General features: G+C 38.3%; 2 protein-coding genes across 2 annotated transcripts; one reads left to right on the top strand and one right to left on the bottom strand.

Moving 5' to 3' along the window:
- Nucleotides 1–2845: 2845 nt before the first annotated feature.
- LOC104711069 (replication protein A 70 kDa DNA-binding subunit B-like) lies at nt 2846–5203 on the bottom strand. Its single transcript, XM_087513078.1, has 10 exons — nt 5063–5203; nt 4714–4978; nt 4531–4627; nt 4329–4453; nt 4164–4248; nt 3941–4073; nt 3656–3849; nt 3464–3587; nt 3163–3375; nt 2846–3094 (listed from the first exon to the last, which is right to left on the bottom strand). Exons 1-10 carry the CDS (start codon nt 5201–5203, stop codon nt 2846–2848), a joined length of 1626 nt encoding a protein of 541 aa, XP_087369204.1.
- Nucleotides 5204–7940: 2737 nt separating this feature from the next.
- Nucleotides 7941–11832, top strand: LOC104702287 (protein unc-13 homolog). The gene is made up of 5 exons (XM_010418128.3): nt 7941–8744; nt 8825–9694; nt 9789–10247; nt 10329–10518; nt 10623–11832. The coding sequence occupies exons 1-5, from the start codon at nt 8322–8324 to the stop codon at nt 11540–11542; spliced, it is 2862 nt and encodes a 953-aa protein (XP_010416430.2). The 5' UTR covers nt 7941–8321; the 3' UTR covers nt 11543–11832.
- The last annotated feature ends 2197 nt before the right edge of the window (nt 11833–14029 follow it).

The following is a 14029-nucleotide window of genomic DNA, read 5'->3' as shown; positions in this document are numbered from 1 at the left end:
AGCTTGCAATGCACCAGTACGTATTGATGTTCAGAAGGAACACAATAAACAAGTTGCTACAGAGTCTAAACCACTTTTGAAACGAGGTAGACCGTTAGGTTCCAAGGATAAAAATCCTCGAAAGTCTAAAGGTGCAAAACAGACCGAGGTTCAGGGAATTATAGAAAAACCAGACATGGCCGCGGAAATAATTAATGTACCAGGTGAAGTTCAGGACGCTGAACCTCAAGAACCTGAAGGAATTGATAACAATGAGGTATCAATCAATTACATAATGTCTGGAATAAAATGGAACCGGAAAAATGTCGACGTTGATGAAATATTTATAAACAAGGTAGCACTTGAGATAAATGAGGATCTAGAACCCACATCCATATTAGAGTGTACTCAAAGTAAAGATTGGCTTAAGTGGAAAGAAGCCATTGATGTGGAGTTAAACTCTTTGAAGAAGAGAAGTGTGTTTGGTCCGATCTTAAGGACGACACCTACCATTAAACCAGTTGGACACAAGTGGGTCTTTGTAAGAAAGAGAAATGAGAAAATTGAGATAGTGAGATACAAAGCACGGCTTGTAGCACAAGGATTCTCTCAAAGACCCGGCATAGATTATGAGGAGACATACTCCCCTGTGATGGATGCAACGACTTTTAGATATCTAATAAGTCTGGCCATAAGAGAAAATTTGGATTTACGGTTAATGGATGTTGTAACCGCCTATTTATATGGTCCACTGGATAATGAGATTTATATGAGATTACCAGAGGGTATAGAACATAAAGGTAAGAGTGGTACTCGAGACCAATACTGCATAAGGCTAGACAAATCGCTTTATGGACTGAAACAAAGTGGTTGAATGTGGTATAACCGACTAAGTGATTATTTAGCCAAGAAAGGCTATAAGAACGACCCAATCAGTCCATGTATATTCATAAAGAAGTTTGCAAACAAAGGATTTGTGATAATAGCAGTCTACGTGGATGATTTAAACATCCTCGGTACCTCTGGGGAAATCGCCCAAACTGTAGAATACCTCAAGAAAGAATTTGAGATGAAAGACCTAGGCAAGACAAAATTCTGTTTGGGATTGCAGCTTGAGTACAGAAATAATGGGATCCTTGTGCATCAAAAGGCATACAAAGAAAAAGTACTCAAGAGATTTAATATGGAGCAAGCTCACCCATTGACTAGCCCAATGGTTGTTAGAAGCTTAGACTTGGATAAAAATCCATTTGCTCCTAAGAAGGCCAATGAAGAAATTCTTGGACCTGAAGTGTCTTACCTCAGTGCTATATGAGCGTTAATGTTCCTGGCTAGCCACACTAGGCCGGACATATGCTTTGCCGTGAACCTCCTAGCAAGATATAGTTCTTGTCCAACTATACGGCACTGGAATGGTATTAAACACGTCCTACGGTACCTGCGAGGGACGGTTGATTTTGGTTTATTTTATACTAACCATAACCAAGAAGGTCTAGTTGGTTTTGCTGATGCAGGTTATCTATCCGATCCACACAACGGTAAGTCACAAACAGGTTATGTGTTTACGCACGGTAGTACGACGATCTCTTGGCGTTCGATGAAGCAGACTCTCGTGGCCACATCGTCAAATCACGCGGAGATCCTAGCCATCCATGAAGCCAGCCGTGAGTGTGTTTGGTTGCGGTCCATGACTCAGCATATTCGGACGGATAGCGGCTTAGAAGACAGCAAGGAAGCAACTGTCATCTACGAGGACAATACGGCTTGCATCGCCCAGCTCAAGGACGGATACATCAAGGGAGATCGGACGAAGCACATACTGCCGAAGTTCTTCTTCACACATGAACTACAAAAGGCCAGAGAAGTTCAAGTGGTGCAAGTACAATCATGCGACAACTCAGCCGATCTCTTCACAAAAGCATTGCCGACATCGACGTTCAGGAAGCTCACGCACAAGATTGGGATGCGGAGACTTCAGGACTTGGAGTGATGTTTGGATCAGGGGGAGCAATGTGTGCTGTACTCTTTTTCCTTCACCAAGGTTTTGTCCCATTGGGTTTTCCTGGTAAGGTTTTAATGAGGCAGCATCCCCTAAGCACATTGCAGCGATCCCATCCAACATGGCACGGTCATCTCGTCCAAGGGGGAGTGTTGTAAAACACTTGTGGACTCTATAGAACGGCCCGCTCACAGTCCGTTAGGACATGGCCTTTCGGCCCATGTACCGGTCCGCGCATGTACGGCCCATCGGCTATTGCTTTACGGCCCATGGCCATTGCTTTACGGCCCATGGCCATTGCTTTACGGCCCATGGCCTATCCTATGTACTCGTTTGGTTTATGGGCTTTAGCCTTTGTACTCCTATTATATATACTTGTAAACCTCGACATTCATCAATAAGACTAAGAGATTTCGCTCCCTAAATCCTCTAGTTTACAACATTTATAATATTAGTAACCATTTTATAGTAATAATAATAATGTTAAAATTTGTTGTTTATAATAATCAAACTATAATTTTTTATGGTTGAAAATGTTTTTAAAAGATTTAGTTGTATATATAAGTTATAAATGTTCTACCTATATAGAGATATAACAATTTCCCAACGCTGTATAACATTCACATTTATAATGGGTTATAATAAAACTCAATTCGGAAAGTTCGAAAATGGTGCCATTCCAAAAATTTAATAAACCAAATATGCCTTGTAATAATTTTATTAAGTTGTAAGGCCAACAACAACAACAAAGGAAAACCAATAGCAATTATTATTCTCGATGGATTCCAAAGAATAGGATCTTTTATTTAGTGCTTGAAAGAAAATTAAAACTTAAAATTCCAATGATCCAATGACCGATTCATTCTCTCACTTCTTCTTGTAAGTAGCCCCATTGCCTCCTTCTACCATCCCTGCAATAGCCGTCTTTGCCTGTGCCATAATCTCACCCTTTGTGAGATTCTCCTGTTTTATGTTGACAACCTTGATGTGATCCAAACAAAGTTTCTTGGTAGCAGAAGCATTATCTAGAGGAACATTTGAATCACTGGTTGATCGCTTGGAAGAAGGAGTGGTAGACTCAGAAGCTTCTTCACTACTTATAAGTAGTAGGGTTACCTAAACAGAGATTCAATCAACTAAATTTTACAAAATCATATTATAAGATAATGTTAAATTGTCCATACCTGATCACCGGTGCTATCATCAGTTGGATTATCTCCACCATGAGACAGCTCAGTCACATCATCATCGTTAGTACCATCCTTGGAAAGAACTTTTGAAACCTTGTAGGTATCCAACTCATTCCACAAGTTGTCGTTTTCAATGCTTACCAGAAACTGGTAAGTTTTCCCAACCAAATTCCTGATAGCTGCTGGCAAATTTTCTGGATCTTCCATCTGTAAAGATTTTTTTTTTGATAGCCCTTTAAATATTTATCACATTTTACACAGCTAAAGAACAATTGTCTAACTAAAAACATATTACCTCATCAAAGGGTCCTTCAATTAGACTGTTAGCGGTACAACCAACAATCTCAACAGCTGGGCTATCGAAAAGCATTAATTTCATCTGTCCTGTTTGATCCATCACCTTGACATGTGTTTTGAACCTAAACGATTTATGTATTAGAGTGATAATGGATTACATATTAAGGATATGAGTAGTTTGTTTTAATACTTTGCTAAGATATTAGTCACTTGTGCATGGCAAGTATCACACTGCCACTTCTGTTTCTTTGTAACAGATGCATTTCCATTAGTAGTAGACTTCATCTTGGAAACCTTCTTATTACACTTTTTACATGCAATGTAGTACCACGCCCAGTCACAGTCTATGGCGTAAATAGTACATATCAGCTTAACCTTACCAACCTACAATCAATGAAAAATCTTTACTTGTGTACTTCACACACGACATATAAATCTATTAGATTAATTAAGTCCATAATGTTCACAGTGATACCTCAATCGAGTTCAAGATATCTTGGATGGTCCCATTCACATGTTGAGCGTAGAATTCTCCATTATTTGCTAACTGTAGCTCACATTTTGGTTTGCTCTCAAGTAAAGTGAGAGCAAGACCATCATTTGGCAACCTAGACAAACAAAGATTCAAGTTATTAATTTCTCAAAACTGTATAACTACTATATAAATACAAAAAAAAAACATAATTACTTATACTTACTTATTCTTGAACTCGACAATCTGATCATACTCTGGATTTATTGTGAGTTGTGAGGCATTGAAAGCATTTGCTATTGTCCTTACATCTACGATAGCAGTTTAAAAATAATTTAGTCAAAACTTGATAGGAAAATTTCCACTGGTTCATTTATGCATAGACACGTACCATTGTAGATTTTGATTTTAGCAAATCTCAGAAGACAAATCACCATTTCCACATCGACGTCTTGACATGCAGCGTAGATTTGATCAGCAAATGATCCCCATAAAGTACATGTTAACCTTACATCACTGTGTTGAAAGAATAACAAAAATTTTACATGAACAAAAGTTTTCATCTAAAGATCGCCATTTAAAATGTTATATACCTCTCATCCCTGAGTTCAACATCAATCTTTTTTGCTGGCTTGTTGTTAACATCTATTGTCTCCATTGCACCAACATTAACCACTTGACCAACAATGTATGTGTTAACAAATAAACGGATTTGTCAGAAGACACATAAACTTTTGAAGAGATATTTAAAATTTTTATGTTATTCATACGATTACCTATTAGGAAGTTTGGGTTGAGGTTCCCGGATATTACATAATCAAATCGGGAAAGAGATATGTATGGCTCGTCAAAGAGAGGTTCTATCCTTGCCACAACGGTTTGAGTCATGAAACTCATCTTGTATTGATGACCAGTTGGTTTGAATTGGCCACCGGCAAAACTTAACCCGAAATTTTCAACAGATCTCCATTCTCCTTGAGTGATCTTGTTCTCGAACCGATTCATCAGATTCTTTTTCACTGTAGCATGAATCTTTGTTCCCTGAAAATGACATTGTTGTTAAGATAATATTAACTTGAATATTGTTTGATTTTGTACATAATAATAGTAGCTCTGTGTACTTACCTGAGCATCAGCGAGCACCATGTCAAATGATTCACCAAATTGTGTTGTATCTGTTCTCCATGTATGAAGGACACAGACTTGCACTTTCCAGGAAGTTTTGAAAGGCTTGACATCTCGGAGGAAAGCATAGGAAGCAACCATTGGAAGGTAAGTTTCTTAGTTTGGACTCGAGAATTGATGAATTTGTGATGATTTTACCGTATATGTTGATGAGATATTTATAGGTGATTCACGTATGCAAGCATAATATCTTTGATTCTTTTAATTTCCAATATTTTTTCGAATATTAAGGTTTGAGGTTAGGGAAGTTTGGATTTTTGTGATAATACTATGAGATTTTTTGAGATTATGATGGATTAAATCTTGGTAATTTGATGGATGAAGCGATGATTAAGGTAATTTGGTTTATTAGTTGGTTATGATTTGTATAGTTACCCGATCTTGATTGTTGTGGTGATGTAGTCTTAAAGTTTCGAATATTAAGGCTTGACATGGTGATATAGTCTTAAAGTTTCGAATATTAAGGTTTCAGTTTAGGGAAGTTGCGATTTTGTTAATAATACTAAGAGATATTTTGAGATTATGATGGATAATTTTAAGGTTTTTGTTTAATATCTAATGGGTCAGACTTTTTTTAGGCAGTGGATTTCATAGAAGCTGAATCAATCAGAGTCGAAGCCCAAAAACGTTGAATCTGAGTTATTTTTGAGAGAGGACGCGGATCCTTAATACAAATGGGTCGGATAATGTCGATTGCTTATTTTTGACAAAATTACCCCTTCCAATTTAAAAAAAAAACACTCTCCTTTACAACTAATTGAATGGCAATCTTGGAAACTTTTGGCAATGTTCTAATTTGTACTTCTTTTTTATATATATAGAGATACAGTTTTAAATATCAAATCTACTTTTTATTCATAATATTTTGCTTATATAGAAAAATAAATTTTATTAATATATTGAAAAGAGTAAAATAAAAATTTACGTAGTTTTTCAAACATGTGTGAAATATGTTATCATTGTGTAAAAAAATGTAATATTGATAAAAACCTGTGAATACAATTATACAAATGGGTCAACTGTGTTTTTCTTTACGCAAGGTCTCAAATAAAGTATACATTGTTTTAAGTAAAAGGAAAAAAATGTAATATAGATCAAAAACTCTGAATACAAAAATGGGTCAATTGTGTTTTTCTTTAAGCAAGCTCTCGAACAAATAAAATATTGTTTTTAAGTAAAAATGGAAAACTTCAAATGATTCCCAAATGCAATGATTCTTGTTATTATTGTTTGTGTTGTAGTTATTTGAGCACGAAGGAACAGAAGCATATGATTAGAAGAATAATTAAACAATGGTCAACAACCGCCGCACCACATGGCTATATTAAAGAATATCTCGTTACTTGACCCCCAAAAAAAAAAAAAATAGCCTAAAATTTTAGTTGAATTGGTACTTTGTTCATACCGTGTGAAAATGTTGTCAGACCTGAATAAATTTGACGTGTGAAGAAGATATTGAAAATTTCAGCCAAATATGAACTCTAGAACACATCATGGTACAAACTTTTGTCTTCAACTAGGTCTGGTCTGATGACATATACAGGTCTATCCAAGGATGTGCTACTTACTTAGAAAAACTAGTTCGAATCTCACTTGAATCACAATATGCTGGTTAGGTTAACAATTTAATTATTTTTTATATAAAAAATCTAGTTTATATGTCAAATATCAATATGCAAATAAAGGAAGTAATTAAATAAAAACACATTTGATCTCTTACAAGTTTCAACGAATGAGACTGATTACCCCCTTGTCAATGTAATTTCCGATTATAACATTTTCCTTTATTTCTACACATTAATGTCACTACTCCCTAATCTATACTACTATTCAACTAATAAATAATTTTCTTGCCTTTAAAAAAAAAAATCAAATAAAATTCAGCTGTGTAGTAGAACATGTGCATAGGTACCCAAAGACAAACACCTGTCCCAAATCTTCTTCTCTCTAATTCCCATCAGAACATATTCCAACAGCATCAACATCCAGTGGCGCAAATCAGAAAAGCTTAGTATCTTCGGCTTTCATTATTCCGGTTCTAAACCAAAAAACGGATCATACATCCGACTGAACCGACCAAGAGACGCAAAGCAAACCAGCAAGAGCAAAGTCATCTCCGAACTTATCTCGCAAATCCAGAATACTAATCAACTAAAGATAATAAATTAGAGCCCAAATTAGCATAACTTCACCGCACGGTGCCTTCTCGGGTTTGCCACATCGCATCTGCCTTATTGTCTCACTTCTTAGCCGGACTGACACCGAAAAATTGAGGAAGCTTTCAAGAACTTTGGCTTAAAGGGAATCCTCAAATCTCGGCCACCGACGTATACAGAATCCTCTCCAATAACCGGTAGACTCTAAACCCGACTCAACCGATAATCTCCGGATAGACTGGGAACTCCGACAAAGAGGTTGGGTGTAGCAGGAGGACGCAACCCTAGACTCAGATCCGAACCCTGAAGCTACGAAGAAAGCCACCGCAACAGCTGCGAACCACCACCATCAGCCGCAACAACTATGAAGAAAGCCACCCTGAGCAGCTGCGAACCACCACCATCGGCCGCCGGAAAGGAAACGAGCCGAGATCTCGCTCCAAAGCATCAACCGCCGCAATAGATGAGCCATTCCTCAGCACCGCCGGAGAAGAAGAGATCGGAGGACCAAACTACTACTACAATTGGAAAATAACACAAAAAGAAAAAGCAGAACCCTCTCACACCGCCGGCGAAGCCCTGATCGGCGGAGAGGCAAGCGAAATTCCGATGGCGGCGGCTGGAGACTAGGGTTTTGTTGTGTTTTCTCTTTTCTCAAAAGTAGACTCTTAGTTAATCATTCATTCTTTAATCTCAAGCAAGAATCATTATCTGAGCATAACCAAATTCTTCATCCTTTTTAACTTATAATTCTTTTTTTCTTTTAAGAACAAAAACAGAAAAAGCAAATAAAGTTAAATACTTCATCTCTCTACAGTTTTGTCTGTTTCTTTGTACATTTGGCCATGAATGAATCAATGATTGTTTCTTCTTCCTACCTTTGATCTAATCGTTTCCACAAAATCTTCTCTTGTCGCTTCTTTCTGATCATCCCCAAGAAAAAGAAAAAGGTTTAATTTTTTTGTGTGCAAGTGTTAAATCAGAGAAGGGGGTTTTGAGTATATAAAGCTTCTTACTTTGATCCAAAAATTCGAAGTGGAAAAATGGAATCATCGTTACCTTCACCATTTGGCGATCCAGCTCCTAATTTATCTGATTCGGAGCTCCGAGAAACCGCTTACGAGATCTTAGTCGCTGCTTGCCGGACCACCGGAAGTCGTCCGCTCACTTACACCCCTCAATCCCCCAAATCTGATCGGAGCAACGGTGTGACGACGGCGGGTTTATCTCCATCACCTTCGCTTCATAGATCTCTTACGTCTACAGCTGCTAGTAAGGTGAAGAAGGCCTTAGGGATGAAGAAACGAAACGGTGACGGAGACGGAGGCGGAGGAGCATCGTCTGGTCAACCTGATCGGAGTAAGAAATCCGTCACGGTTGGTGAGTTGGTTCGTGTACAGATGCGAATTTCTGAACAGATCGATTCAAGGATTCGTAGAGCTCTTCTTAGGATCGCTTCTGGTCAGGTATGTAAAAAGGTAGCATTTTGATATTTCCCGTAAGAAGAGTTGGGATTGAGCTTTGACATTTGTGGGTTTGATTGTAGCTTGGGAGGCGTGTGGAGATGATGGTGTTACCTCTTGAGCTTCTTCAACAGCTTAAAGCTTCAGATTTTTCAGATCAAGAAGACTATGAATCATGGCAGAGAAGAAACTTGAAGCTTCTTGAAGCCGGTTTGATATTATATCCTTGTGTGCCGTTAACTAAATCGGATAAATCTGTTCAACAGCTTAAGCAGATCATCAGGTCAGGTCTCGAGAGGCCGTTAGATACCGGGAAGATTACAGGGGAGACGCAGAATCTTAGGAGTTTAGTAATGTCTCTTGCTACTCGGTCTAACAACAATGGGATTGGTTCCGAGACTTGTCATTGGGCTGATGGGTTTCCGCTGAATCTTAGAATCTATAAAATGCTCTTAGAGTCTTGTTTTGATGTGAACGATGAGTTGTTGATCGTTGAAGAAGTAGATGAAGTTTTGGAGCTTGTCAAGAAAACATGGCCTGTCTTGGGTATGGATCAGATGATTCACAACGTTTGTTTTCTCTGGGTGTTGTTTAATCGGTATGTTACAACTGGACAAGTGGAGAATGACTTGCTTGTAGCTGCTCATAACTTGATACTCGAAATCGAGAACGACGCAAAGGAGACGAATGATCCTGTGTATTCAAAGATCTTGAGTTCTGTTTTAAGTTCGATTGTGGATTGGGCTGAGAAGAGACTTCTTGCTTACCATGATACTTTCAACATTGATAACGTCGAGACGCTTGAAACTACAGTTTCTTTGGGGATTTTGGTAGCTAAAGTACTAGGTGAAGATACTTCTAGTGAGTATAGAAGGAAAAAGAAGCATGCCGATTCAGGTCGTGATCGTGTCGATACCTATATCAGATCTTCTTTGCGTATGGCCTTTTCACAGGTTTGTAATTTTCCCTTTTTTTTTTGTTGATTGTATTTGTATTTGAGGCCATTTATGTAGTTTTGTTTTTTCTTCTACTGTTTGGTTGTGATAGACAAAGAGGATGGTGGAACATAGCAAGAAATCAAAATCCCGTCAGAACACTAGCAATCTTCCGGCTCTTGCGATTCTTGCAGAGGATATTGGTCATTTAGCTTTCAACGAGAAGGCTATATTTAGTCCAATCTTAAAGAGCTGGCATCCTCTTGCAGCTGGTGTGGCTGCAGCTACGCTTCATTCATGCTACGGAACTGAATTGAAGAAGTTCATGTCTGGTATTACTGAGTTGACGCCGGATGCTATAAGAGTACTCACCGCTGCAGATAAGCTTGAGAAGGATCTGGTGCAGATCGCAGTTCAAGATGCAGTAGATAGTGAAGATGGCGGGAAATCAGTTATTAGAGAGATGCCTCCTTTTGAAGCTGAAGTTGTTATTGGCAACCTTGTGAAATCATGGATCAAGACTAGAGTCGATAGGCTTAAGGAGTGGATTGACCGGAATCTCCAGCAAGAGGTATCTAACGACTTTAAAAATATTTCCTTTTTGGTTATGCCTTGAGAGTTTATTGATTGGTTTTGTAACTTTCTATTGCAGGTATGGAATCCGAGATCGAATAAACTTGGTATCGCTCCTTCTGCAGTTGATGTACTGAGGATGGTAGATGAGACATTGGAAGCGTTTTTCTTGTTGCCAATACTAATGCATCAAGTTTTACTTCCTGAGCTAACGTCAGGTCTCGACAAATGTATGCAGCATTACGTATCAAAGGCGAAATCTTCCTGCGGTATGCAGATTATTCAATTGTCTGGTATTTTGAATGATGAAGCTCATGCTTTGTTGATTTCTCACTTATGGATTTTCTTTATTTTCTTTAATGGAATTGATTAGGCTCGCGGAATACGTTTCTACCTGCTCTGCCCGCTTTAACAAGATGCACGGTCGGGTCGAGACTACATGGTGTATTTAAGAAAAAGGAGAAGCCAATGGTAGCTTCTCACAGGAGGAAATCTCAGTCAGCGTCGAGTAATGACTCGGCAGAAATAATTCAGTTCTGTTGCAGAATCAACACTCTGCAGTACATTAGGACGGAGATCGAATCATCGGGGAGAAAAACATTGAACCGTCTCCCAGATTCCGAAGTTGCTTCTTTGGATGGTAACGGTAAAGTCTTTGAACAGTCCATTGGTTATTGCTCGAAAGGAATACAGCAACTGTCTGAAGCAACTGCTTACAAGATCGTCTTCCACGATCTGAGCTACGTTCTCTGGGATGGTCTGTATATCGGGGAAGTTCCTTCCTCGAGGATCGAGCTGTTTCTTCAAGAGCTCGAACGGTGCCTTGAGATCATCTCCTCAACGGTTCATGACAGAGTCCGAACAAGAGTCATTTCAGACATCATGAGAGCTTCTTTCGACGGGTTCTTATTGGTCCTCCTAGCAGGTGGACCATCACGTGGCTTTACAGTTCAAGACTCTGCTGCGGTGGAGGAGGATTTCAAGTTTCTGTGTGATCTTTTCTGGTCAAATGGAGATGGTTTGCCTTTGGATTTAATCGAGAAGGTTTCGACGACGGTCAAGAGTATACTTCCGCTGCTGCGCACTGATACAGACTCTTTGATTGAACGTTTTAAAGCTGTGTGTCTCGAGAATCATGGTTCTGACAGAGGGAAGCTTCCACTACCGCCAACTTCTGGTCCGTGGAGTCCAACAGAACCAAACACACTTTTAAGAGTATTGTGTTACCGTTATGATGAGTCTGCTACTAAGTTTCTGAAGAAGGCGTATAACTTGCCCAGGAAGCTAACCTGAGAAACTATCGAGAGTTGGGAACTTGAAACAGGTGGTGATTTTAGTGGTATACGCCGGTTTAGTTTGAAATGTGGGATACTGTATTATTTTTGGTTAAGCGGCTAACCGTTTGGTATTGGCAAATTAAATTACTTGTACACAAGAAAGTAGAAAAACTTCAGTGAAATATTCGTCTTTTGTACTACTACTAATCAAAGCTTGTGGCCTTGTGGGCTTTGTAGTTTACACTTTACATGTTGTCAACTGTTATAGTTTTGTATATTTATATTTATTACCTTTGTTTTTCATCATTCTTTTTCAGTTTTATCTTTTTGACAATGTAAAATTTAATTGCTACAAATCATACTGTTCATTAGTTCATGTCATGAGCATCAGAAAATGATTATCGTATATCGAACTTTCCACAAATATACATGCGCCCAACGATCTAGTATTTTGTTAAAATTCGGTAGTGTTTTTTTTTTTTTAATTACATTGTAACCACATTTTTCAAACTTTAACCACACTGAAAAAGCTTCTTCAAATAACGCAATATCTTCGGTTGATTACTACGGTGCACTTCTTTGATTACCTCGATCGAGTGCTTCTCCATCCGTTACATCCTCATAATTGTTTTCATGACTAACTCCATATGACAATGATGTTGGTGGTGGAAGACATGGACTTTCAGCGAGATGGTCTTGATGAGGTGTTTGGATTTATGACATGTGGTAATTAGACGATACGTTTTTTGTGGACTAAATAGTTACATGGATCACCAGCATAATTAACCTATCTCTTTGTTTCCACCCAAGCCACACGCACTACAAGGTTCTTCAAGTTGTCTAGGAAATAAGGTGAGAGGATGTTGATGGCTCTCTGAGTCTGTGATAGTAAAAGGAGGATCTTCCCTGTTGGTACGGGATTCAGCACCCCCGACATACCGAGCTAAACCAGAAATACTAATTGATTAGTTAACCGGAAAACCGGTTAAAGGCTTGATTAGGTCAACAAGAAATCAGTTCGGCCAAAGTGTCACCTTGAAGAAGAAGGAGCCGACTTCCACTTCGGCACGGCGGCCGAATGAAGCAATGAGGCAGCTTTCCATATCTTACTTCATCCGATAAGGAAAGCGAATATATATTGTAATCTTAGAGCATGTATAAAGAGGGGGATACTTCTCCCTTGTAAGGTATCCAGAATAAAATACAATAATTGAGTTCTCCTCTTGTTCTTAGCAATAAACCCTAATTCTTTTGAGTTCTACTTCTTTACTTTCAATTCCAAGGCTTAGATCCATTTTCTAGAGAGATAACTTTATTGAATTTGTTTCCCTCCTTAAACAAATTCATTGTGGAAACCTAGTTCCTACATTCCCTCATGCAATCCAAATCGAGACGAAAATCACACACAATACAACGATAAAATATACTAGCTAGGGTTTTGCCACACCAATCACAAGCGTTGTTGGATTCATAAACAACGTTTCGGTCAAGCATAGAGGCAAGTGAGTACACCGTAAGAGGAGTATTGCCTTCGAATGAGTGGATATTAGTTTCGGAAAACCGAAGGGTGGTATAGAGAAGGTGGTTGGGGTGATAAGGATATCTCAGACGTAGCGGGACGATGTCAGTATGTCACAGCCTTCGTGGACCACGAGCTTGCAGATGTCGCAATAGTAATGCCAATCATTTCAGTTTTCGTCATCACTCTCGTCAATTGGTCTGCAACAAAGACATCTTGAAGGAAGAGGATTATCTTGGTGAGGATGAGCTGGATCAGAGAGACGGCATCTTGGTGCGAGATCTTGATATTTTCGTTGCAAGGAAGAGTCTAATTAATTAGGGGTTTTAAAACAAAATATATATTTGTAAAGTATGATTGTATGAATACGGATGTTACGTGTTATTTGAATTTAGTTATATAAAAGGAAAATTATATAGTGAATCAATTGTTTTTTTTAACGACTTATTAGTCGAGGTCTAGAAATAAAGCGGTGGGTTGTCAATGATTGTAGTATCCAATTTGCTGTCAAACATATATTTAATCATAGTGATTTGTTAATTAAAAATACATTAACGTTTATATCAAATTTAAAAATTATATTAGACATTTTGTTTAATAATGATATTCATATGAATCTTGATAGTTTCGAAATTCTTTAAACTGGATGTGCATGGAAGACAAGTTTTTGTGGAGACTTTTTACATTTTTGAAATCCGCATGCCGTGTGATTGTCAGATCATTAGAGACCTAAAAAATGAACTTTATTTCCAAAATTTGTTCCCACTCTCTTGTTTCACTTGATGAGATCGATAATTATGAATACATGAAAAGTGCTTGAGGCTCTCCGTCTAGTGATAAACAAAGACGAGAGTTTCCACTGAGACTTTTGAATGGTTGTGTAGTATTAGTGTGGACCAGACGTCCCGACGGTGCATACAAATATTTTGGTATGGGAAACATTTGGACGGTCGTATAGAGCATATATTATAGTATGCACGGGTA

The sequence above is a fragment of the Camelina sativa genome, chromosome 1 (assembly GCF_030686135.1).
Source record: "Camelina sativa cultivar CO46 ecotype springtype chromosome 1, ASM3068613v1".
NCBI lineage: Eukaryota > Viridiplantae > Streptophyta > Magnoliopsida > Brassicales > Brassicaceae > Camelina > Camelina sativa.
Note: the sequence above shows the minus strand (reverse complement) of the source record. Positions and strands in the feature narration are given on the sequence as shown.